Here is a 25,553-nt window from a genome sequence, read left to right as displayed (position 1 = left end):
GCGAGCAGACCTCCACGGGCTGATGATGCATAGCCTGTAAAACGAACTTGTCTTTCCCAAATGAACTGTGATCATTTTGGCATGTAAATCACAAAATCAAAGATGTGAAAACGTTTGATAAACTTTATTTTGACATTAACACAACAATAACCACCTTCTGTGAACTAAAAACGTAAACTTATAGCCCTACAAGTACAAATGTATATTTAAAAAAAAAAGCTTTTAGAACGTAAAACTGAAGATCATCTTGTCAGGAGGAGGAGGAGGATGCACAGCGGCCGCACAGCTGGGGGCACCCAGCCAGACCAGACGGGCCCGGGTGCAGCCACGGGACCAGCCCTTCCTGGACCTTCAGGCGGGGGGGTTCAGGATGCTGGAGAGGGAGCTGGGCTCTCTAACCTCCGGGTTAAAATAAAATTGAATAACTTTAGTTATTTCTGCGTTTCTCTTTTGTGCGTGCGCTCTCTCTTTCTGTCTCGCAGTCTCACTCTGTTTCTTTGTTCTGACTTTTCTAAGATGACAGATGCTGAATATATACTCCCTATCTGATGCTGTGGCTGTTTGTGGTTGGCTGAGAGGGATGTGAACTTATTAGATTGCAGCTGTGTTAATCAAATCAGGTTGGGTTTCCATTACGCGTGCCAAACGTGCCAAACGGTGCCAATCCCCTTTGATCTGACATCAGATGTGACGGGACAGTCGATATAGAGATACAGTTATCGTCTCCTCAGCTGTAAAACGCTCACTCTTTCCAGTTGGTAGGTCCGCCATCTAACTAGCTCTCCGCCATGCGCTCCAATCGCACCTCTTTTAAACACACCCATGACTAATTCACAGAGTAAGTCCAGCCCTTTTAGACTCTCTGCCATGGCGCACAGTCTGAAAAGGTGCTGTCTAACTAGCAAGTGACTGGGACACGCCCATGCGCTGCACGCCTGGCGCTTTGCATTTTAGACCATCTAAATAGGGACCTGTAGCTGTTGCTGTGTCTTGTGTTTGACAAAGATTGGATGAGGAGAGACGCATTGCTGAGGTTGAGAAATATCCCAAGCTAAATGACCCATAATACGGTCACTATAACGACAATGGCCAAAATGATATTGCCTGGCAATCATAGCTCTGGAGATTGGCTCTTCAGGTGAGAAATCAAGTTTAATTGGGGGCTGTCACTGCATTCCTATAACATTGTCAGACTCGTGATGGATATATTTTTTTATTTATTTTTTTTTAAAGGGATCAGCAGCAGAACCAGAGATATCACCTTTTTTTCCACAATGGAAATTCAGATGTCTTATGCAGTTAGTGGCTAATGTAGCCTCTAGCCTGCAGCAGGCATGAGCAAAGATCTGGTAAGCTCACTTTCTTCCAACTCCACTTCTTCAGATTTTTTTTACTTTTCAAACTTATAGTCCTCAGACCCAACCAATGCTGACTCAAAGGCCACTACTTTTAAAACATATAAGTAGATCTTTACAATGCCTGGAAACACAATTTGATGGGGGAAATAACCTGTGCATCTGCACAGAATCACTGGGTAGATGGATACACTGTTGTCAGTCAGGGAATAGTAACACCATAAAACTCACTCTAAAACCACAAGTCACTCTTTCCACACTTCTGTTAGTGTACAGTTTTGGTACGGTGATGTACAGACGTACTCCAGGACCCTGTGACATCACTGCTGGGTGTGGTTACAGGTGCAACTGAGGACACCCAAACAACTGCACCCATTAATGATACTGGCTGTGATCAGAGAATTGTGTTACATTGCACAGCTGTTCATCCTGTTGTGTCTATGCTGATGTAAAGTGGCGACTTTCAGTGTTAAAAATCAAAAGAGCACAACATAAATCTTCAAGTGACATCAGCATGCAGATACTCTCTCCTCCGGCAAGATTTAAAATCAAGTCAAGTGCATAAATATTGTAGGGAAGTAGTTTAACAATTCAGTGGCATCAGTGTCCTTCAGCTGATGCTAAAAACCATGAATTATTTCAACCTGTGCTATCAGTCATTCTGAAGGAGTCATTAGCTTATGTTCATCAGTAAATATCTGTGAACTACAGAAGAGCCAGTGTATAAAGGGTAGTTTGTCACCTCAGGACAGCTGTAACATTAATCCTTTAAAAATTAGTTCAAAGTACATTTTTCACATTCTGGGCATGAGTCATTTTGTAAGTGAAGATGTCAGTTTTTATTAGAAAAGGTAAGTGTCTCATTCTGATGGAAAATCCAAATTGAATATAAATTTAATTCATTTAGTCAAGGAAACTTCGTTCCCCTCTGTTTGACCTCTCAGCCTCATAAAGCTACTAGCTCACTTTTAAAGGTCAGAAACATTAGGTGATATGCAAAAAATAAAATAAAATAAAAACGTAAAACAGGAATGGAAGGAGAAGAAGACATTAAGAATGGAAGCAGAGAGAAACGACCCACCAGAGAGATGAGAAATAAACAAACCCTCCGTTGGCCTGGAGCTTTAATCTGAAGGATTTTACTGTTTGAGAAAAGCACCCGCTTTTTACAAACACGCCCTACGGCTTGACTTTAACAAAGTGTCTGTGCTAAATGACTCTAAAACTACAACTGCAAGGGTTTGTCCCTGATTTGAATGTTTTTATATAAGCATCCAACATGTGATTGAAATAGCCAATCAGGACCATTTAGGTAAATGTAAATGGGAAAAAAAGTTATATGCATAAAATTGCTAAACCGTGTTGCAAAAATTTCTCACAGATTTTTAATTTAATTTTTATTTAAAAAAAAAGTGACATGTTTTTAAATTAAATTTATATAAATATAAGTAATTTAACACACGTGTGTATATATCTATATATATATATATATCTATATATATATATATATCTATATATATATAGATATCTATATATATATATATATATATATATATATATATATATATATATATATATATATATAGATATCTATATATATATATATATATATATATATATATATATATATATATATATATATATATATATATATATCTATATATATATATATATATATATATATATATCTATATATATATATATATATATATATATATATATGTGTATATATATATATATATATATATATATATATATATATATATATATATATATATCGATATCTATATATATATCTATATATATATCTATATATATATATATATATATATATATAGATATATATATACACAATACAGGCCAAAAGTTTGGACACACCTTCTCATTCAATGCGTTTTCTTTATTTTCATGACTATTTACATTGTAGATTCTCACTGAAGGCATCAAAACTATGAATGAACACATGTGGAGTTATGTACTTAACAAAAAAAGGTGAAATAACTGAAAACATGTTTTATATTCTAGTTTCTTCAAAATAGCCACCCTTTGCTCTGATTACTGCTTTGCACACTCTTGGCATTCTCTCGTCTTGAAGGAGTTCCCAGAGGTGTTTAGCACTTGTTGGCCCCTTTGCCTTCACTCTGCGGTCCAGCTCACCCCAAACCATCTCGATTGGGTTCAGGTCCGGTGACTGTGGAGGCCAGGTCATCTGCCGCAGCACTCCATCACTCTCCTTCTTGGTCAAATAGCCCTTACACAGCCTGGAGGTGTGTTTGGGGTCATTGTCCTGTTGAAAAATAAATGATGGTCCAACTAAACGCAAACCGGATGGGATGGCATGTCGCTGCAGGATGCTGTGGTAGCCATGCTGGTTCAGTGTGCCTTCAATTTTGAATAAATCCCCAACAGTGTCACCAGCAAAACACCCCCACACCATCACACCTCCTCCTCCATGCTTCATAGTGGGAACCAGGCATGTGGAGTCCATCCGTTCACCTTTTCTGCGTCTCACAAAGACACGGCGGTTGGAACCAAAGATCTCAAATTTGGACTCATCAGACCAAAGCACAGATTTCCACTGGTCTAATGTCCATTCCTTGTGTTTCTTGGCCCAAACAAATCTCTTCTGCTTGTTGCCTCTCCTTAGCAGTGGTTTCCTAGCAGCTATTTGACCATGAAGGCCTGATTGGCGCAGTCTCCTCTTAACAGTTGTTCTAGAGATGGGTCTGCTGCTAGAACTCTGTGTGGCATTCATCTGGTCTCTGATCTGAGCTGCTGTTAACTTGCGATTTCTGAGGCTGGTGACTCGGATGAACTTATCCTCAGAAGCAGAGGTGACTCTTGGTCTTCCTTTCCTGGGTCGGTCCTCATGTGTGCCAGTTTCGTTGTAGCGCTTGATGGTTTTTGCGACTCCACTTGGGGACACATTTAAAGTTTTTGCAATTTTCCGGACTGACTGACCTTCATTTCTTAAAGTAATGATGGCCACTGGTTTTTCTTTAGTTAGCTGATTGGTTCTTGCCATAATATGAATTTTAACAGTTGTCCAATAGGGCTGTCAGCTGTGTATTAACCTGACTTCTGCACAACACAACTGATGGTCCCAACCCCATTGATAAAGCAAGAAATTCCACTAATTAACCCTGATAAGGCACACCTGTGAAGTGGAAAACCATTTCAGGTGACTACCTCTTGAAGCTCATGGAGAGAATGCCAAGAGTGTGCCAAGCAGTAATCAGAGCAAAGGGTGGCTATTTTGAAGAAACTAGAATATAAAACATGTTTTCAGTTATTTCACCTTTTTTTGTTAAGTACATAACTCCACATGTGTTCATTGATAGTTTTGATGCCTTCAGTGAGAATCTACAATGTAAATAGTCATGAAAATAAAGAAAACGCATTGAATGAGAAGGTGTGTCCAAACTTTTGGCCTGTACTGTATATATGTCATATAAGTAATTTAACACACGTGTATATAGATATAGATATGTAAATATATATATATATATATATATATATATATATATATATATATATATATATATATATATATATATATATATATATATTATATATATATATATACACACACATGTGTGTTAAATTACTTATGATTAAATGTCTAAACCAACTAACAGTAAGTAGGATTTCATTTTTATTTTTTATTCTTATTTTTTTTTACCAAGAGGCTGAAGCTGTAAACTAAATCCATACTACACACTAATTCCAAAGCAGTATTTATACTTCTACGTCGAATCAACACCGTACCTATGGCGTGTCGCCACAGAGCCCGCATTGTAACCTACGCCATAGCCTGATGTGCACCTCCCCAGAAATGTAACTACATGTCCTGGTGATGCAGACCTCCTGTCTATTTTTGTAAGCTGTAAACAGTTTCTTTCGGTGGAAGCAAAGCTTTTATTTAGTTTTATTTCACATATCTGTGAATTGCAAAGACAAAAACATCCACAAAATTGAATTTTATGTCTTGTGTGTGATTTATCCTGGCTTCATATGAGTAGAAATCTCTGCTAGCTGCTAGGCTAATTTATACAATGTAAAATGCCTTAGGCTTTTGCTAATAACATTAGCATGTTGTATTTGTGGGGAAAATGTGTCCAGCAAAAGACAAGTGTTTGTCTGTGAACACTAAGACACAACTGGTGTCTAGCACCACTGAGCGCTAAAGTCTAAAGCAACCAAAGCAGTTCTGTGGCCAACCTGCACGTGCATTTGGCACCTACGTGGGAGGACCAGCAGGATAGTCTGTAATCCTCATTCATAAAGGGAAATCGGAAGACCGTCCTGATGCTAGTAAGCCAGTTAGCAACACATTCCAGTGTTGAAAGAACAAAGTGTATTAACCGTGCATCAGTGAACAACAACACAAACCATCAGTATATGTTTCTGCCAAACAGCTCAATGGCTAAAATAAATTATTTTTCCTTACATCACAAGTTTGTTTTCGACTTCTCTTCCTCTGGACTTTAGCTGTTTGTTTACTTTCCTTACTTCCATTTCTCCTCTCGTGCGCTGAACTGAACTGCCAATCAGAGTGATTTCATTCTTCCCTGGGCTCCGCCATTGCTGATGCCAATTCTACATGTTGAATCATCTAAAAAATAAAACGTCTAATGCTGATGAGGGGCAACAGTGCAGGACACACCACACTGTAGGGTGACAGACGCTCACCTTTGGCCCAGCTTTGACTGATGGCCGACTGTCAGCTTGGTGTGTCAGGGCCTTAAGGCTGAATGCTGCAGTCAACATGGTCAAATGTTTATGTTCAACACGTATAACGTTTAACATGCTCCTGATCTTAGTTTACCATGTAAGCATGATTTCATTAGCTAATTAGCAGTAAACACAAAGTACAACTGAAGTTGATTGGAATGTCTTTGGTTCTGCAGGATTTGGTCATAAATCAAATTATTACAATTCACCCTGAGGGAAGAATGAACGTCTGAACCCCATTTCATGATAATCAATAGTTGTTGAGACAATTATGTGTGGACCAAAGAGGCGGACTAAATCAGACTCACAGAGTGATCCAGATTTCATGTGAAACTCCAAAATTATACACAAGACAGGAATGAGACACTAAAAGACACAACTGATATCTCCAAGCTCTCACCTCTTTGTTTACCTGCAGCAACAACTACATTCTTCAGGGAAAAGTCCCCCCCCCCCCCCCCCATTACAGCTCTCCTTTGGAACCAAATTTGAGGTTATCAGGGTGGCACACTCCAAAAGAAATCAATACATCCTTTCCAAACATGGATACACACTTTTGTACACTGGACAATTTGTGCACAGACGCTTCTTGTTTGCCTCTGAAAGGACACCGGCCTCCAGAGGATTGCAGCGCTATGATTCCACCCCAAGGCCAACGTAGCGATGTGTTGTTTTTAGTCTCCATTCGGTCTTGTCTTGTTGAATGTGTCGACCTACCTGCAGCCCCCAGAGTCCAGCCTTCCACACTCGTATCAAAGAATGTCAACTGCATGAAGCTCAGAGGTGGGAAGTGACAAGAAAACCTGTTAGTCATTTTTTTCTGAAGTTACACACTGCCTCCAGGGGTAAAATAAAATCAGCCCGCAGAGCTCCGTCTGCCTTGATAAAAGGAGTTTTATCGTTGTTGTTCAGGTGAAATCCAGAACAAAACGCACAGTGGTGGCGCCTCGACTCGCTCTGCACCCTCTTTACATAAATACAAAATGAAGTTTCTGCACCGGCAGGCAGGAAGACGGGAACGAAGGCATCACGCCACCAGGGTAAAAAGTGAGGTTAAAACAGCATAATTTGATATCAAATTTGAGTGTAGCTTGTTTTACAGCTCAGAGTTGCTAAACAGGGCTGTCAGGAGGTACTTCACAGGAAACAGAGGGAAGCACAAAGAGAGTAATAAAACAGGGTGAACAAGTTTATCACAAAGTGCAACAAATGGGGTCGCATTGGCTCTGTTCAGCTGGGGGAAATCACTCAGTAATTTGTTTTGCTTTAGGAATCTACTGGAGATGCTTCTCATTGTGCCCTAAAAATACACCGTCTAGGAGAGGAAAAACAGCTTCAGAGAAATCCTGTTCAGAAAGATTTAGGTGATAGATCAAGTAATGGCTCATTATTCTTGGTGTTTTCAAAATTGGTCCCTTTGAGGTCTCCATATAAACTTAGACCGATTAGTCAGCATTTAGCGTGCATATGTGAACACCTCAGATCTCAGACCCCTTTGAAACAAACTGATGTCCTTTGAAACAAATTACTTCAAGTCCACATTGTGGTTCACTTAAAGGGATAGTGCACCCAAAAATGAAAATTCAGCCATTATCTACTAAGCCTCATTATGAGGAACGCTCTGGTGAAGTTTTAGAGTCCTCACATCCCTTGCGGAGATCGGCGGAGGAGCGGCTAGCACACCTAATGGTAGACGGCGCCCCAGACTAACATCCAAGAACACAAAATTGAATCCACAAAGTATCTCTGTGCTAAACCATTAATTCTCGATAATGGACAGGTGGATCCTGCTTATGTCATGGTCACTTGCCAAAAAAAAAGCCATTCATTTATATTTTAAGTATTTTACAATCAAAATCTAAAAATTTCCATCAGCCTTAACGCTCTTTCCCTGGGAACACCTGAGGTTTTGACTAAAACCTGGAATAATTATTACCATTCCATAAGGCTCTTATGTAATAGAAACACTTTTCACTATTAACTTTTCACCCTTTTTTCACCAAAATTAGTATATGTGTGCAGGTTTTTTTAAAACATTAGTAAACCTGCTAAAAATAGGCAATAGACTCCTAACCTGTTGTTAGTAGAGCCAAGCTGTGTACATGTGTGTTTTCTCTCTTTTGGTATGTCATGTTCAGTGTTATGGACAGGACAAGAAACAGGTATGTAAAATTAGCGCCTTCACTCAGATGTTGTTTCCATCACTGCCAATTGGAGCTGGAGCCAATAAATACCCGTGACTACTGCAGAGTCATTTGATCCAGGTGTGAATGGCGATCGTAACCTTTCCTATTACATTAAAAGCCAGATGTTAGCTTGTGATGACAGGATTTTTGGGCAATGGAAAGGGAACTTTAGATATGACTTGCCAACTGGAGATATTTCTAGTCCGCTCAGCTCGTAGAATCCTTTAGCTCAGCTATGAGCCAGAAAGCTAACATTATGCTAAAAAGATTTAAAGTCAATAACATAGAGAGGAGCAGGAATGGGTCCTGAAATTCAGAAATGAGTTAGCATTTTAGCACTCCCGGTTGCCTCTTCTTGAAGTCAGTGGGTTTTTTGAACAGATCTGTGGTTCACACAAGCTTAAGAAATTTTCATGTTTTGTTGTATTAAATACAACAGTAAATAAGCTACCCAATTCCTGAATTTTAAAGCTTTTACGTGTTTTTAAAAGACATTTGCCAACAAGTAGCTAAATGAGAGTACAGAACGTCATCACACCAAATATGGCTTTACAGACTTGTTGTGGCAGCGACGTTAAAGTCATGCAATTGTGGTGTGTTTTGGTCATAGCTTAACGTTAGCCTTTTGCTTCTGTCAATTGCATTTACACTTCAAAAATCATTAAAGTGGCGTTCATTTGTGATGATTATCTTGCTGAACAAAAAGTGTAAGTATCATAAACTTTGTTTGCCATGGAACTTATTTTCCCCAGTAATCTAAAATCTAATGGAAAATACCATTGCCTTTTTGTTGAGGGAACCAGGGTGATGTTAACTTCAGTGCTGGCTACAAAAAAGTCACTCCTACAGCACTCCATTGTGTATAGTTGGCTAACAGTAAAATTAATATGACAGCAATCTTAACAAGACTAGCCAGCTATCCAGCCATGTCATTGTCAAATCAATGTCAAATTGATTCAGGATCCTGAGCTCCAGAGGAACTAAAGTGTGAACAGAAAGATAACTGAGTCCTCTTTCAAATGAACTAACAATATGAACACAAAAAGAGCTGAGAGCTTTCTCCTGGTCCATTTTTTGGTCCACTTTAAGAGGACTGAGTTTGATTAGTTTAAAAGGACTACATGCGAAGACAGCCTTAATGGATGATAATGACTCAAGCCTGTTCTTCTCCTCTCCCTCTTTCTGTCTCTTGATAGTTAAAAGTTAATGAAGTGGTAACAAAGATGGCTGCTCAGCACTTTTTACATCACAGAGAAAAAACAACATGACAAGAGAGTTGCTCATCTCCAAAATCTTTTAGGACAGAGTTCAAGTGTTTGACCCACTGTGATTACTCCTCCTCAGCTCCTACTGTGTGTGTGTGTGTGTGTGTGTGTGTGTGTGTGTGTGTGTGTGTGTGTGTGTGTGTGTGTGTGGTCGCAGTGACCCAGAGAACCAGATACTGTGTAAACAGAGATAGTGTCTGAACACGGCTGAGGCTCCTGAAGAAGACTCTTATCTTTATCTCTGCTCTCATCTTTATCCTCCCTCCTTCCCTCCCTCCCTCTGAGCACCGGGCATTCTGGGAAGATACTGAGCTCTAACTCTCTGTCTGTTTGGGATCCAACAAGCATCATCTGTGTCCAATCAGATAAAGAGTCATTTGCAGTACAGAACAAAGAAGAATGCTTTATATATAACCATTTTGCTATTTAGGACATTCTTATTTTACTCAACTACATTTCAGAGGGAAATGCTGCAGTCTTTATTCTGTTAAATTCACCTGACAGCTGAAGTTACTGGCTTCGCTGATGCTGTTTTGTAATCAACATGAGATACCAGGATGTTGTTGTCAGGTAGAAATATTTTACCTTCTTCACCTCCCAGCAGTCAAACAGTCTTGTACACCTACTGTTTCCAGTGTATGCCGACACATAAGCAGCATGTCAAACATCATGAGTCAACTGTCAAGAAACAGCTGTTCTGTCATTTTTGCTGCTGGGATTCACACATCCGTCACTTTGTCATGTTCAATATGATGTGTCCTGTGTGTGTGTGTGTGTGTGTGTGTGTGTGTGTGTGTGTGTGTGTGAGCTATCTGATTCAAATGATGCACGTCAGATTACGTGATGTTCCACTATATAGTTAGTCAGTGTGTATTGAACTGTAGTATGGACTTTTAATGATTAAGTGTTACAAAACATTTTTTTCTCCTTTGAACCTAGTTCACAAAAATTAAATTAGTTTACATTAATTTCTTTTACTAATTCAATCTCAGGACCATCCTTTACTTGCACATATTTGCCAAGACTGGTCGGATGCTTCAGTGCAGTGTGCCATTTTAAATTTGTTGTCCATTTGGCTGACGTTTGGACTTTTTATTCAGACCCAGTGGGCACAATTTGCATGAAAATGTGACATCTTTTCTCTGTTGGAATTTGTACTGATTTGTTCATAAAACTCTGTCAAATATTCATATGAACTCGCTTGATCAGTTAACAGTTGCTGTGTTGTCTGAATTGCCATTTGCACCAGCAATGCCTGGGTTGTATCCAAGACTGTTTCCTTATTCAATAGTGTTTGTTAAGTTCTGGTTTTGTTTGGACCCCAAAGCAGATACTGATGCAGGTAAGTAACAAAAAAAGGTTTATTAATAACAAGAAAAAACAAAAGAGCAGGCAGTGGAGGCAGGGAGCTGGCTGACTCATAGAATAATCACCGAAGGATGGATTGAAAAAACTCAGGCACACGGTGAGGCACAAAGGACGACCTGAGCACAACAGGAAAAAACCACAGGTAAGTTCAAAAGAACTCTAGCAACACTAGAAGAACAGGCAGCAAAAATACGGCTATGCAACAAGTTGGTCACAAGATACAAAATGTAAGAACACAGAGCTCTACCGAACATGACGGAATTATCTGGCAGCATAGTGGAGTGAAGACCAGGCTTTTGTAGACAGGAAGATGAGGTGAGTGAAGACAGGTGTGCCTCATCTGCTGCTGCAGGAGAAGCCAGCCACACCCCCTGACACACACATGCACTGCAGAACAGAAAAGAGGGGAGGGAGAGAGAGCAAACACAAAAACATACCACAGGAACCAAAATCATCACAGTGTTTCCGTTATGTTAAAATGGGTAGTGCACCTCTCAAGGGTTACGTAAAGATAGAGTCTGGTTCAGATTTAGGTAGGGGGAAAAACATATCCATGGGGAAACAGTCTTCAACGCAACAGTGGCATGCTGGGGGCTAGTGAGTGAGCAGTCCAGTCACCAAAAGGAAATGTTTAAGTTTGTATGTTTCTTTTAAAGTGAAGTAGTATATGAGCCAACACTAGCCCCTTTTACACTGCCAGATTTTCCGTGAATGTTGGGCCGTTTTGCCGGCCAGCTGTGAGCGTTTATACACACAGAGCCGGATTGGCGAGTTGATCATAGGCGCCCAATTTTCCGCCTCGTAGGGTAGTCATATTGGCGGAACCCTTTTAGTTTAAACAAGATCAAGGCCACCTTCCGAAACGGTAGGGGCTGTTGAAGATTTGTGGGAGGAGCTGTTGATGACGCTGCACGTGCGACCCACTGGTGGTGAATAAACAGGAAACAGCTGAATTAGCGAGCAGCTAGTAGTAAGAGGGAAACGCAAACCTGACAGACACTGTAAAGATGAGCAACTGAGGTGACAAGGAATTACGCGCCCTTCTTGCCCTCACAAACGAAGAGGCCATTAACCGTCAGATGACAGGGACGGTGAAGAACGGGCTGATTTACGAGAGAATCGCCGCCTGACTCGTGCCTCCTGACTAGCCTGGTAAGACGATCCTGATAACGTGAGAAACATTCTGTTTCACTCTCTGTGTCATCCAGGACTTGATGCTGTCCCAAACACTTTCAGTGGGCAGTAGTATTTATCCTGACAGACAAACTCCTTCAGCCAACAGTGTAACAAAACACCAGGCAACATCCTCATCACCAACAGAGCCAGTTGATAAATAAAGCTCTTGCCAAATCTAGTTGGAAGAAACATATTTTTCTTCAAGAAACTCAGCAAGTGCATACTTTTGTTCTTGTTTAGTTCTTGACTCTATTTCTGCAATAACTTCACTTACTACTGTGTTTCCTCTCCTAAAGGTAGAGTTAACGCTTGTTGGTTCAGGAGCCGCCATCACTGTTCTGCAAGCTGCGGCCTGCATTTTATGTCATCAACTACAATGGCAACACATTCTGAACTTTGTCACATATTGACATTTGGTCAAAATTTACAGTTTGTATACAGTCTCTTCCAAAATAAGTGCACCACTTAGGTACAATACAATTCCACAAATTGAAGTTCTTTTCACATATGGTTATGTTTAGCCAACAAAAGCACGTGGTTGGGTTTAGGACAAAAAAAAGAACAGGCCTTGACGTTACAATCATACGGGAAGCAAACAATGGCCTCCAGGTGCGAAGGTCAGTGGTTGTTGGACCCATCCACCACCCCTTCACCCACCCTACTCGGACTTTCACCTCTTTAACTTACACTGTTGTTGGTCACGTTTCCCTGATGTTGCTGGGTGCTGATGGTGTCTGACATCGGAAGTCACTGACCGAGCGCAGGTATTCAACGACTTCAGAGTAAGACTGGGTTGACATAGCAGTCCCTGAATGGCTCCTTACATTGTCAACTATGGTGTGGATCCCTGATTGGCCAAGATTGGATTTTAATTTGTGGAGTGTTTGGGGCGGCAGCTATTCCAGACTGATACAGAGAATGAAACAGAATGTTGAGCTTATGTCATCAGGATGGTTTTACCAGGCTAGGATTTAGTTACCCTTGGATGGGGCCAAGCTTCACATTACCCTATATTTTCAAAGCAAATAACCTTATTCTCTAAGATGTTAAACTATTTATATCACCATAGTGTTTAGTAGCCGAGACCTGAGACCCCCCGATGCCAAGTCCTGAACTTTGTTAGTCCACAATCCATCACCACTCATGCCTTACAACCTGTGTGGTAGAAGAACATCACTTTCCTTGGACTAGAAAAAACATTACCAGTGAAAATAATCCAGACGTACTTAGGAAACAAACGTTTAGCATAATAGTGATGTAATTATTATGGAGGACTGTGAGAACTTGAACACAGATCCTCAGATGCCGGTTAAACAGTGCCTGATACAACTTCCTTGTCTTCCTGTGTTACCACACCACGACATGAGCAATCTGGCTCTCTTTGTGTTTTCCTAAATTGCAGAAACCCACAACAGTCCTTTTGAGGAAGAACATGATAAATCGCCTCCGAGTTTGCCCCGAGAGGCATTAATTATTTAAGACACACAAATCAAATCCAGAACAAACCCCAGCAGCAGCAGCGGCAGACTTTCTGCTTGTTACTGAGTCTCAGCAGCACATTCACTTTGATTTTCAGTCTTGTTGTGTAGGATCTTTAGTCTGCAGCCTTACAGCTCAGTGTCCACTGGAAAGGGGAAATAAGGAAGGGTGAATTACACAGCAAAAAAAAATCCATCTTGAGGCTCGTAATCAAGTCCTGAGCCTGAAAGTCTCTCTCCTCTTGTGCTGTGTTCAAACAAGAGAGAATGTCATCTGGTACTCAGATCAGGGCACAGCAGCAGACATTATTTACCTCCCAGTATTAAAATGCGATCTTCTTCTGGATACACTTTCCATAGACTGAACTACCTGATTGCTCTCTGCTGCGACTCCATCTGCTATCTGTGAGCGTTGTCTTTGTTTGCATTCTGCTCGCTCTACCATCACAGTCGCATTTTTCAGCATGCTCAATGTGCAAAGCGGGCGAGTCAGCGGGGAGATGGCGACAGAAATAAACATGGCAGGTGTTACTGTACACAGCCACAAGGTACTCTTTCATTACCATTTGTAGTAGGTGGAAATAGAAACGATGACAAGTCATTTTTATTCGCTGCAGCTGCTGCGAACGCTCCACTCAGCTTCCTGTTTAAATCCACGTACGAGTATTGAATCTATTTTTGATACGTCATCTTGCTGCTGGTAATGTTTTTCTCTCCTTCACATTCTGTACAGGTTGTTTCACCTGGCTGACATCCAATCATCGTTGTCCCACTCACATTTGTAGCAGAAGGCAGTTTGTATCTGGATTATTACTAATCTCATCACACCTTTTACATTTATGCCTGGTGTTTGCATTTTTTCTTGTGCTTGGCAGGGTTTGCACATGACAGCACATGAGTAACAAAGAAGTGATGCAACGCGGTTCCTGACTCCAGGGCTCAAGGATTACTTTTGATCAATGTTATAAAACATAATATACTTAAGTACAAAGGTTGGAGTGAGTCACATGAGTAGGTTACAAGAAAATCTCAAGTTTTAAAGAAATATTTCACTTCTGAAAAGTTGGTCTTTTCACAAAACTCGGCTATCTGTGCAGCAGAAAGATGCAAATACTTTTGACACTGGTGCTTCATACCAGAGACAACAGAGAAAAGGGCTGTGGCATTCGCTTTTGCTCAAATGTAGAAAATCTACAACTACCAGAATTCACTGCGCTGCACTGGACCAATAAATGCTCATGCTGGTGGGTGACGCATTGCAAGCTTGGCCGTTTTGACACAGGAAACAATTTGACAGAAGCCTGGTAATAAATGATCTCGAATTACAGTTCAACATTTATTCATCCATTCATTCATTTTCCGTAACTGCTTATCCTCTTGGGAGTCGTGGGGAGCCTATCCCAGCTGACATTAGGCAAGAGGCCAGGTACACCCTAGATAGGTCGCCGGACCTACACAGGTCTGACACATAGAGACAGACAAGCATTCACTCTTACATTCATACTTACTGCTACTTAATATTGTGAGAGGAAGCCAGAGTACCCGGAGAAAACCCATGCTGACACGGGAGAACATGGAAACTCCACACAAAAGGGTTCCCCCATCCGGGGGTTTGAACCACGAACCCTCTTGCTGTGAGGTGACAATGCTAACTACTGCTCCACTGTGCAGCATACAGTTTGACAGTGCACTAAAACAGGTTTCTGAAAACATTTGAGGTGAAAAAGGGTAAGAGTAGCAGAATCTTGGTTCATGTTTGATCAACACTGCTTAGTTTTATCATTTGATCTGACTTTTTTAGCCCCTGTTTGCACATTACAGGAGATGCAAAAGTATTGCACCCATTTCCTGTTCACAAACTCTTGTACTCTTGTATTTGTACAGCCAAACACTGCACTTAAATTCTGAAAGAATTTTAAATGACAAAATAGGCAGGCAACAGTAACCAGGTGTAGCTGTGGCTAAAGCAGCTGCAACCCACCTACTAGCTATATGACTCACCCTACATAGCTACATGTCAAAAGACAGGCAGTTAAGGTTAGGGTAAGGATAATGGGAAGCGCTACAAATTGTTACTTAGAATGTGAAACACATCTTCATATATAATGAATTATAAAGTGAATTTTTGCTAATTTGGGCTTATATTCATTCATGACATCATCGTGTTGTAGCAGGTTTCAGATAACCAATGCATTTGTGGGTGTGTCTTGTACCAGTAGTGGACGTGGTTTGCAGGGGAATGTCATGTAAGCTACAAACAGAATGTGTCTGCGGCTATACACATCTCAGCAACAGCCCTAAAGCGAGCGAAAACCTGTGTTTTCCACCATCCAGGGGATTTGAAATGGAAAAAGTGTGTCGTAGATGAGGGAAGTTTACCATAGTTTATTTACACATACTACCCACGTTGTTATGATATAAAGCTGGTTAAAGAATTGGTGAAGTATTCCCTTTCCTCCTGACTCCGCCTCTGGCCGCGTATCATGCTGATGTGAAAGGATGGCTTTTTTAGTCTGTGTCTGACACCAGAAGTCACTGACCAAGGTCTGGTTTTCAACGCCTTTAGAGTTTACTCTGCATCATCTGTCATCTGTCTCAAGTCAAGTTTCAAGTCATAAATACAGAGTCAAAGTCAGTTCAAGTCTTTTATCAGTGTTAGCCAAGGAAGTCTCAGGTCCTTAAATTTGCAACTTGAGCCTGACTTGAGTTAAGTCATGTGACTTGAGTCCTCTATCTCTGGAATATTAGGACAAGTGGAAATACATCTGATTAGGCAGCAGGTGTTTTTCCTGGCCAATACTATAACCATTGTTCTAAACCAATGAATTAGGTTTATTAAAGTACAAATAATCATAGAAACAATAATCCAGTACTATAAAAGTAGCTTCAATAGCATCAATTTTAGAGATTGTAAGGTAATGTAGTTCTTACTTTTCTTGAGATATAAGATTTGGAAATCATGTCTGGACAGACCGTACGATCCCATGTAAAACATGCATCACATTTCTATCTACACAGATACATTTTTTCAACAAAAACTTTGTGTCTTATTTATTCAGCTTCCAAAAGCAGCTATCGTTTTTCCAAAAATACCCTCAAAACAATGACACTGTTGTCAACGCATGTGTTAGTGAGGACGTTTGCAAGGAACTCAGGGCACATGCCACCTGAATGTCTTTGGGATGAGGAGATGCATATAAATAGCCCACTGGCTGTCGAAGTATTGTAGCTGTAGGGCAATATTTCCACAGCCTAACAAAGACATGCTAATGCAGAGATGGGTGTGAAGTGGGTTGAATGAAAAGTTTCTTCTCCCAATAGCAACAAAAATAGTTGCCTGCCCAGAAATAACCATGGAAAACATCGTCAATGTGAAATATTCTGGAGGATAATACAAAGAGGATGGCAGCATTCTGTAGTATTTGGTTGTTATATATGTGCTAAAATAGTGAAATGGCTTTATTATACATATGGAGGGAAAGAAACTATAAATGTATCATAAACTGACTTATTATAAACTATTCAGCAAGTTAGCATGGCCTCTCTTTTTTCCACACATTCATGCCTGAAAGCTGTCCAGCACAACTACAGTCTGGTCTATTGGACATTTAACAGCTCCACTGAACCAGTTGAGGTTCAGGGCCTTGCTCAAGGGCACTGCATTAGTCATTGTGAGCAGTGCTATTCCTTCATCTCTCCACCCATATTTATCCTGCCAGGATCAAAACAGCAACCCTCTTTGTGCCAAATCTCTTGTCAAACACCTAAATCATGTATTTGTCTCATTGTGTTGTTCATTTATGGACATTGTTTTCTCAAGAGGAATGACTCCATGATGAAAATATTGTGATTATCCTCAAATAATGAGACAATAGCCCCTTTAAACACAGATAACACGCTATAGGGCTGTTATGAAGTCCCTTTTTTACACTGCCTTTTCATTTTTACACAAAACCAAACAATGAAAGCATCATTCAGCTCCTGTGTGTGATTTTAAACAGCTTTCAAGCATTGCGGAATCAAAAGAGTTGCGACAGCCATGACGTGTAACAAAACAAAACAGCAGTGTGTCATATAACATACATGTCAGCAGCTCTTTCTAAACAACAACAATGGCATAACTGCTGTGGCTCAGAGGTAGAGTGGGTCGTCCATCAATCGGAAGATCAGCGGCTCCTCCAGTCTGCATGTCCAAGTACCCTTGAGCAAGATACTGAACCCCAAATTGCTCCCGGTGATGCTTTCATTGGTGTGTGAGTGTGTTTAAAAACTGAGTAGCAGGTGGCACCTTGTATGGTAGCCTCTGCCACCACTGTATGTGTGTGTGAATGGGTGAATGTGAGTCATAGTGTAAAAAGCACTTTGAGTGGTCGGATGACTAGAAAGGTGCTATACAAATGCAGGTCCATTTACCATTAACATTGCAATAAGAATTATTTAGGCGGTAGGGGTTAGTGGATGGGTTCAACAACCACTGACTTTCACCCAGGAGGCCAGTTTTTGCCTCCAATAAGATTGTAAAACCAAATCCTGTTCTGTCCTAAACCCAACCACATGTGTATGTTGGCAAAACATACCTACGTGCATTTGTTGTTGAAGGAAAAAAACGTCAATTAATGGTGTTGCACTAAGGTGGTGTGTTTATTTTAAAAGAGACTGTAAGCAAACTGTGCATTTCACGTGAAAACAGAAGTGCATTTGTAGTGTAAGAATTAATCCCTAATCCAGTAAAAGTGATATACTGCATAAATTGATTAAGGAAAAGTCATATAACCATGATATAACCATGTTTTATGCATAAGTTCTTATAACACTGAGTGAAATGCATCTATATGTGTTAAGACATTGTCATACATAACAAAGTATTCATGATATAAGTTCACATTGTATCCATGCTAAAAAGAACACACATAACCTATCACACATACACCCAAGTGTTTGTATTACCCGATGCACATTAAAAGATTATATTGCATAAAGGCACAAGGGACTTATAGAAATAGTCCCCGAGTTCCATATGTTTTTTAAAAATAGTGTAAACCTGAGTTCTAACCTAATGGTGGGAGAATCTGGGGATTCACAGGCCAATGGAAAAATGATACACCATTAAAACATGCCTGGGCATGTTCGGGCAAGTCTGGACAAAGGCAAAAAGGCCGACCACCAATAGGTTTGGACTCAGGTAGGAAGGGCTAAGGAAAGAAGGTGGAGATTCTCCTGAATCTCCACCAGCATAAAAGGAGCACCTCAGAAAGTGAAACTTTAGTCCTGCTCCGGAGCGTGACTCGCTGAGTTGTATGTGTTAAAGCTTGTGAACACATTAAACTCGATTGCATCGGACTCTGCCTGTCTCCAGTGTTTCTTTGAGTATTACTTAGCTGACTCCAAGGTATCAGATCTACATCAAAGGGAAACAGAAAAGTCAAGTGGAGGACAAGGTCGGGAGCCTACAGGTCCACTTCCAGGCGCCGATTTTTGCCTCTACACATTTTGAAAAGACAATGCATGTAACAGGCAGAACGTGACACTGCGTCCCAGAACGTCAACAACAAACACATCCAGGGTACCTTGCACGTTGTATCTTGGCGTGGAAAGTCCATGACCAAACATGGATATGTAACAAGGTCAGAGTGAGAATGTGTTGCCCAGATTCAAAGCAGGTTTCATGTCAACGTTGATAGGGACATATTAAGCGGGAGGTCTGGGGGACTTTCAGCAATTTTGCATGTCAAACATATCATTTCGTACATTCTAAGTTTTATGCACCTGTCTTTAGTGAAAATATATTTATCTATATAAAGGAAAACTGTAAGACTATAATGTAGTAAGGCTCTCAAGAATTCTGTTTTGCTTTCAAATATTTATTCTCCTGTCAATTGACTAATTTGAAGCTGAGTCAACACACACATGTAGGCACAGTTTACTTTTCCATCCAGTTGTGTCCATCGTTTGGTGAGTGACCTTTTTAGATATGCACGTGGCACCTCTTCACATCAATAAAAAAATTCATTTGAATTAATTCATTAACCCGTGGACTTTAATAGCTCGTGTTTTAACAAGATTTCTGCTAATGTTTGAAACTTTCTGCACATTCAAAACATGCCTTTTATACCTGTGCTCCCTGAGCAAACTCCAACCTCTCAAACCAACCTCATTACATATCAACTTTTGGTCATGGACATTCCACGTCCAGATACAACATGCAAGGTACCCTAGGTGCCGTGGTTATTGACATTCTGGGATACAATGTCAAGTTCTGCCTGTTACATGCATTGTCTGTTTTCAAAATATACTTAGGTTTTCACAGGAAATGTACAGTTTGCATACAGTCTCTTTCAAAATAAACACACTACCTCGGTACAAAAAAGCAAAGTGAGTTGTTTTTTTTCCTTCAACTACAAATACATTTAGCCAACACATGCACAGTTGGGTTTAGGCAACAAAAGCACATGGTTGGGTTTAGACAAAAGAACAGGGTTTGACTTTACAATCTTACCTGAAGTGAACACCAGGTGAAAGTCGGTAATAGTTAGACCCATCCACCACCCCTCCCAACTCAGACATTTGCCGTCTTAACTTTTGTTCTTGTCCTGCTGCGTTTCCCCCTGACACGCCCGGGCACCATTAAACTACAATGGCGACCAGCTGCGTATCATGCTGACGTTAAAGAACAGCTTTTTTCATCAATGTCTGATGATGCAAGTCACTGCCCAAGCACTGGATTTTGACATTTTTCACTTTTTTGATTTTTTCACTTAGGTGTGAGACCAGGTTACCCTGAGAAGTTGAGAAAAACGTTTAATTTGAGAAGAAGAAAAAAAAGTTGGAATATTACAAAAATTAACTGGTGAAAATAATGTCATAACGTTTCAAGAAAAAAAGTCTACCTGCCCTATAATCCTGCTGTGCATGATGTTGTTTTGCTGATGTGGTAGTATCCCCCTGAGACCGTCTGACAGAAACATACCCTGTTATGTACTCACTCTGGAGGAGGCAAAATTTAAGCATCTGTGTGCGAAATAGCGAAAATAATTGAAAACACTTTTTAGGGATCGTCCAGTATCAAAAAAAAAATGCACTGTCCCTCACTGTCAATACCAGACACGATTTGTCCTATATTTTAATGTAAAGAAGTGTTAGAATGAGATAACGCAGTCGAGTTTGCTCAAATATTGGTAGGGACATGTCCCTACTGTCCATATGCAAACCAGTGCTCTTGCCCAGATTACAAATATCTGGGCATTTGGCCTGATGAGAAGCTTTCATTTAAAACAGTGGTTCCCAGCTGGTCCAGCCCCAGGGTCCAGATTTCTCCTTAACCATTTGCTCAAGGTCCACACAGTTTAATACATTTGGCGTCATACTTGCATTTGGCCATGTTGTCAAGCTACTTTGCTGTCTCTGTCACGTAGCTATCCATTAGTCACTCACTTTACAGCAGGAAATGGCACTTGAAAATAAAAGCTCTGCCCTGAAAATTCGCCCTACTGAAAAATAAAGTGTTTCTTATAAAAACTTGACATGTTAGGCAGTCACTTACGGTCCATTCAGAACGGGCCCGCGACCCACTTTAGGACCACAACCCACCAGTTGGGAACAACTGACTTAAGAAACGTGTGTGAGCTCACAAAGAAAATAAGATACTGTGTGTACTGTACAGGATTCAGTCATCCTTCTCTTTAGAAAATAGAATTACAATTGTTCAATCAACTATAATGTCAGTATTAAATTATGGTAATATTTTGTATGCATGCAGCCCCATCCTCACTGAAATCACAGTTCTGTATTACTGGGAATGGTTTTAGAACTCACAGTGTTGAACTACTGTATATCAGAATAGAAGGGAAAGACTTGACCTCCCTTTTGTTTATAAGGCATCGATAGTTACCTCAGTCACTTCTCTTTTTTTCAAAGTCAAATCTGTTTCTCATCACACACGCTCACTGGAATCTTTATTTACTGAAACTCCTTAGATCAGTACTGAGCTCGTTAAATCAGCTTCCACTTCCTTTTTTTCTTTGAACAAATAAATTAGGTAAATTATAAGAGGTATTTGAAATTAGACAGGTGTTGGTGGATCATTTTGTTAGATGACATAGATGATGTTGTGTACCTGCTTTGGTTAATTCACAGACATGACCGTAATTTGTTTTTATTTTCTACATTTTATTGTTTTTATTGCTGTTGTTCCTTCCAGGCAGATTTGTTTGTTATTTATTTGATTTTATTAAACTTTTTCTTTTCTTTTTTATGTTTTTATTGCTGTTTAATCATTCTTGCCAGACACCACTGTTTTTTGTTTTTAATGGACTTTTTCATAATTTTATTCCGGTAGTTATCATATTTTATATATCCTTCTAGCTTGTATAAATCTGCATTTGTGATTTTAGAAGCCTAAATGAAATTGCCACAAGTAAAAAGCTAATGTTAGGCTATAAATGAACTATACCTCGATCGCATGACTTTAGCATCCCCACCAGATCGAAGCTGTAAAGCCGTGTTCGGGGTGATGACATTCTGTAGTCTCATTTAGCCACTTGTTAGCAAATAACTTTGTTAAGATGCGTAAAAGCTTCAAAATTCACAAGTTGAGTATTTATTGATATTTTTTATATCCTAGAACAAAACATGAAAGTCTCTTAAGCTTGTGTCAACCATAGACCTGATTTCAGGTATCTAACCAAAAACCTATTTAAAAACGTATTTCCAAGTTTTAGTACTTATACCTAGGGCACTCCATTAGGTGTCATCCCAAAGATGGCAACCGTTGAAAGTGAGAGGTGTCCATTACTCCACAGTGAACTTGTGGACCATTTTGAGTGCAGCAGTAGTGCACTGCATTTTCCCGTACTATGCAGTGTGAACGCACTTAGCAGACTTGTGCCCTCAAAATATTAAGTGATTAGTACAGACGTATATGATTTGAGACACACTGTTAGCTTACCAGTGGAGACCAGAGGGTGGGCAGTGGACACTATGTTTCAGCATGTTAATACAGCTAGCTGGCTGTCTTTTAGCAAAGCCAACAGCAAATAAAAGGCAAGACATTTACATCATAAATTATTCAAATTTCACTACCTCTAAATGGATAGCAGTTTGAAATATGGTGCAAAAACTCAGTGAGTCAGTGGACCACTCGACTGACAAGAAAGGCCTTTTGTTTTCCACATCATTCAGCATTATTTTACTTGAAAATTAACCGGTTAGTCACTGATAAATGGGTATCGGGCTATCAAAAGCACTATCCTCTGTATTCAATAATAAATGCATAGAGTACTTTACTGCTCCCCAGAAGGGAAAAAGGGAACACATACTCTGCAGTGCAGGAGCAACTGTGGCTGATAGTCTTGTCATTCTCTGTCTCTATTTCTCCCTTTGTCATTGAGACTGGACACCTCAACTTATATCGTTTTGTCTTGTTCATAACTGTTAACATCAGAAATGTATTCTTCCATCACCATCACCTTACTGTATTCACTACTGTTGGCTTCTTGAAGCTTTATTGCCTGACACCGATCTGAAAAACACTGCAGAACCTGACTAAGTGGAACCATTATCGCCATGTTTCTTTTGCAGAGCTTGTTCGACTTAGCAACAGTAACTAAGGGGGGCAGGACTTAGGACTGGTCATTTATGGTTTTGAGTTATGGCAAATCTTTTGAGTCAAACTTTGCCTTGGATTTCATGTCTTTTGACTCTCATCTCATAACCCAGGTGTACATCCAGGTATTACCACATATTGGTAAACTGAACTTCACTGCATAATCCGACATCTACATAAAGAAAACAGGTTTCTGATCTTCATTTCTCAACCTTTACCTTTGTCCCTCTCTATCTCCAGCGGCCATTTTGGATGATCAGTCAGCATGTGGTCGTGGTGAGCGTCTGGCACTGGCTCTGGCGAGGGAGAACATCAACAGTCTGATGGAGGGCTCCTCCCAGGCGAGGGTGGAGGTGGATGTCTACGAGCTGCAGAAGGACTCCCAGTATGACACCACTGACACCAGTAAGTCCTCCGTTTTATATTCTCCTCTTCATCTTCCACCTGAAAGATTGCAGCTGCTCTTCGCTCTGACATTTCCGGTGAAGGTAAACTTTAGTACGCGGTGTGTTTGTAAGGAAACAGACCAGCCCACTCAAGCATCAACCTTTATTTAACAAGGCAGGTCAGTAGCGTAGCAGGTGCAAATGATTCTTCTGCGTTCAGTGACCCTGCACTTTAAATACCACAGGTGTTCATCAGAGTTGCACACCGGGGGGCAAACAGGCTTTACAATGAGTTAAAGGTGCTTAAACATGCCTTAAGGCAATAAAAATAGCACTGACAGCCCTAAGTATCAGACAAGAAAACCTTAAAAGAATACTTCATCCTCCATATAATTATTAATAAATCAACCACTCACCCTGTGTTATTTTGAATTTGTGGGGAAAACTTACTTTTTCTTTCTTGTTTTTTTTTTTAGTTGCCTCTAGTGAACAAAGAATGGCTTTGGTGTTTTAAAGGATTGTTCAGATTCACCAAAGTCACACAATAACACAAACAATGGAGGTAGCTTCAAAGAGAGCATGCAGTGGCATGCAAAAATGTGGGCACCCCTCGTCAAAATTTCTTTTACTGTGAATAACTAAGTAAGCAGAAGATGAACTGATCTCCAAAAGGTATGACGTTAAAGACGAAACATGCTTTTCAACATTTCAGTATATTATCTTCTTTTCTTTTACAATTTCAGAGTGGAAAAAAAGGAAATGAACATCATACAAAGTTTGGGCAGTCCAAGACATTTGAGCTCTCAGACAACTTTTAAAAGACCATCATTAGCTTGTCAGGGCTCTGGCTTGTTCACAGTCATTGTTAGAAAAGGCCAGGTGATGCAAATTTCAAAGCTTTATAAATATTCTGACTTCTGACACCTTGTCCCAACAACAGCAGCCATGGTATGGGTTCCTCTAAACAGCTGCCTAGCACTATGAAAACTGAAATTAAGAAATGGCAGGTAACTAGAAGTGTGGAGGTCAAGTTGAGGCCTGGAAGACCAGGAAGAATTTCTGAGAGAGCTGATTGTAGGATTGCTAGAAAGGCAAATCAAAGCCCGGTTTGACTGCAAAAGACCTGCAGGAAGATTTATCAGACTCTGGAGTGGTGGTGTTTTGTTCTAATGTGCAGTGATACCTGTTCAAATATGACCTTCATGAAGAGTCATCAGACAAAAACCTTACCTGTGTGCACATCTACGTCTGATGCTTTTTGGAAACAAGTCCGGTGGACCGATGAAGTTAATGTGTCATCTTTGACTAAAGGCCTCACGGAAATCAGGTAATCTATTTACAGTGAATGGCATTTTGACCAGGGGTGCCCAAACTTTTCCATGCAACTGTAGATAACTTTCACTTTCTTTTCAGTTCCCCATCACAAAGGGCTGTCTGTTTGCAGTGTACTAAGCATAGAACTGGATAAATGAAACTTGGGTTATACTGCTCAAGTTGTGTGAGAATTTGAAAAAAGATGTTTTGATATAGTTTTGTTGTTATCAATAATGGACCCCTATGACTCCACTTCATCAAGACCTTTTTTCAGTTTTTGGATTCTTTGTTCACCAGAGGCATGAGAAAAAAACTGAATTTCTTCATGAATTCAGAGTAACATAGGAAAAGTAATTGATGTGCAAATGTTATTTTGGGAGCCGAGCTATTCCATTATATCACAGAATAACTAAAATGAACGTCAAATACAACATTTTTTTGTTAGCCTATAGCACCATTAATGAGTTTTTTTTTCATTGCCAGTGCCAGGTTAATCGTATCCTCTTTCAACCCCTTCAGAAACACAATAGCAACCAGTTTGCCATTTTATCTTTAAAGACAGGAAGGAGGAAGGAAGAAGAGGATAACAACAATACACATTCTGTTCAAAAGCCACACAGCCATCGTGAAAGTTTTCAGATGCTGTTTATACTGTCAGTGTTTATGTTTTGTGCCTTAGAGGGCAATAGA

General features: G+C 40.1%; 1 protein-coding gene across 2 annotated transcripts in view; it reads left to right on the top strand.

Moving 5' to 3' along the window:
* LOC117263687 (glutamate receptor ionotropic, kainate 5-like) overlaps positions 1-25,553 on the top strand; it is a 417,373-nt gene that overhangs the window by 248,868 nt on the left and 142,952 nt on the right. For both annotated transcript variants that reach the window (XM_033637282.2, XM_033637280.2), the window contains exon 4: positions 23,404-23,568. In XM_033637282.2, the coding sequence (XP_033493173.2) occupies positions 23,404-23,568 (165 nt within the window). The remainder of the gene's footprint in view (positions 1-23,403; positions 23,569-25,553) is intronic.

The sequence above is a fragment of the Epinephelus lanceolatus genome, chromosome 16, assembly GCF_041903045.1.
Source record: "Epinephelus lanceolatus isolate andai-2023 chromosome 16, ASM4190304v1, whole genome shotgun sequence".
In the NCBI taxonomy this organism is placed as follows: domain Eukaryota; kingdom Metazoa; phylum Chordata; class Actinopteri; order Perciformes; family Serranidae; genus Epinephelus; species Epinephelus lanceolatus.
The sequence above is the reverse complement of the archived record's forward strand: the minus strand, read 5'-3'. Positions and strand labels throughout refer to the sequence as shown.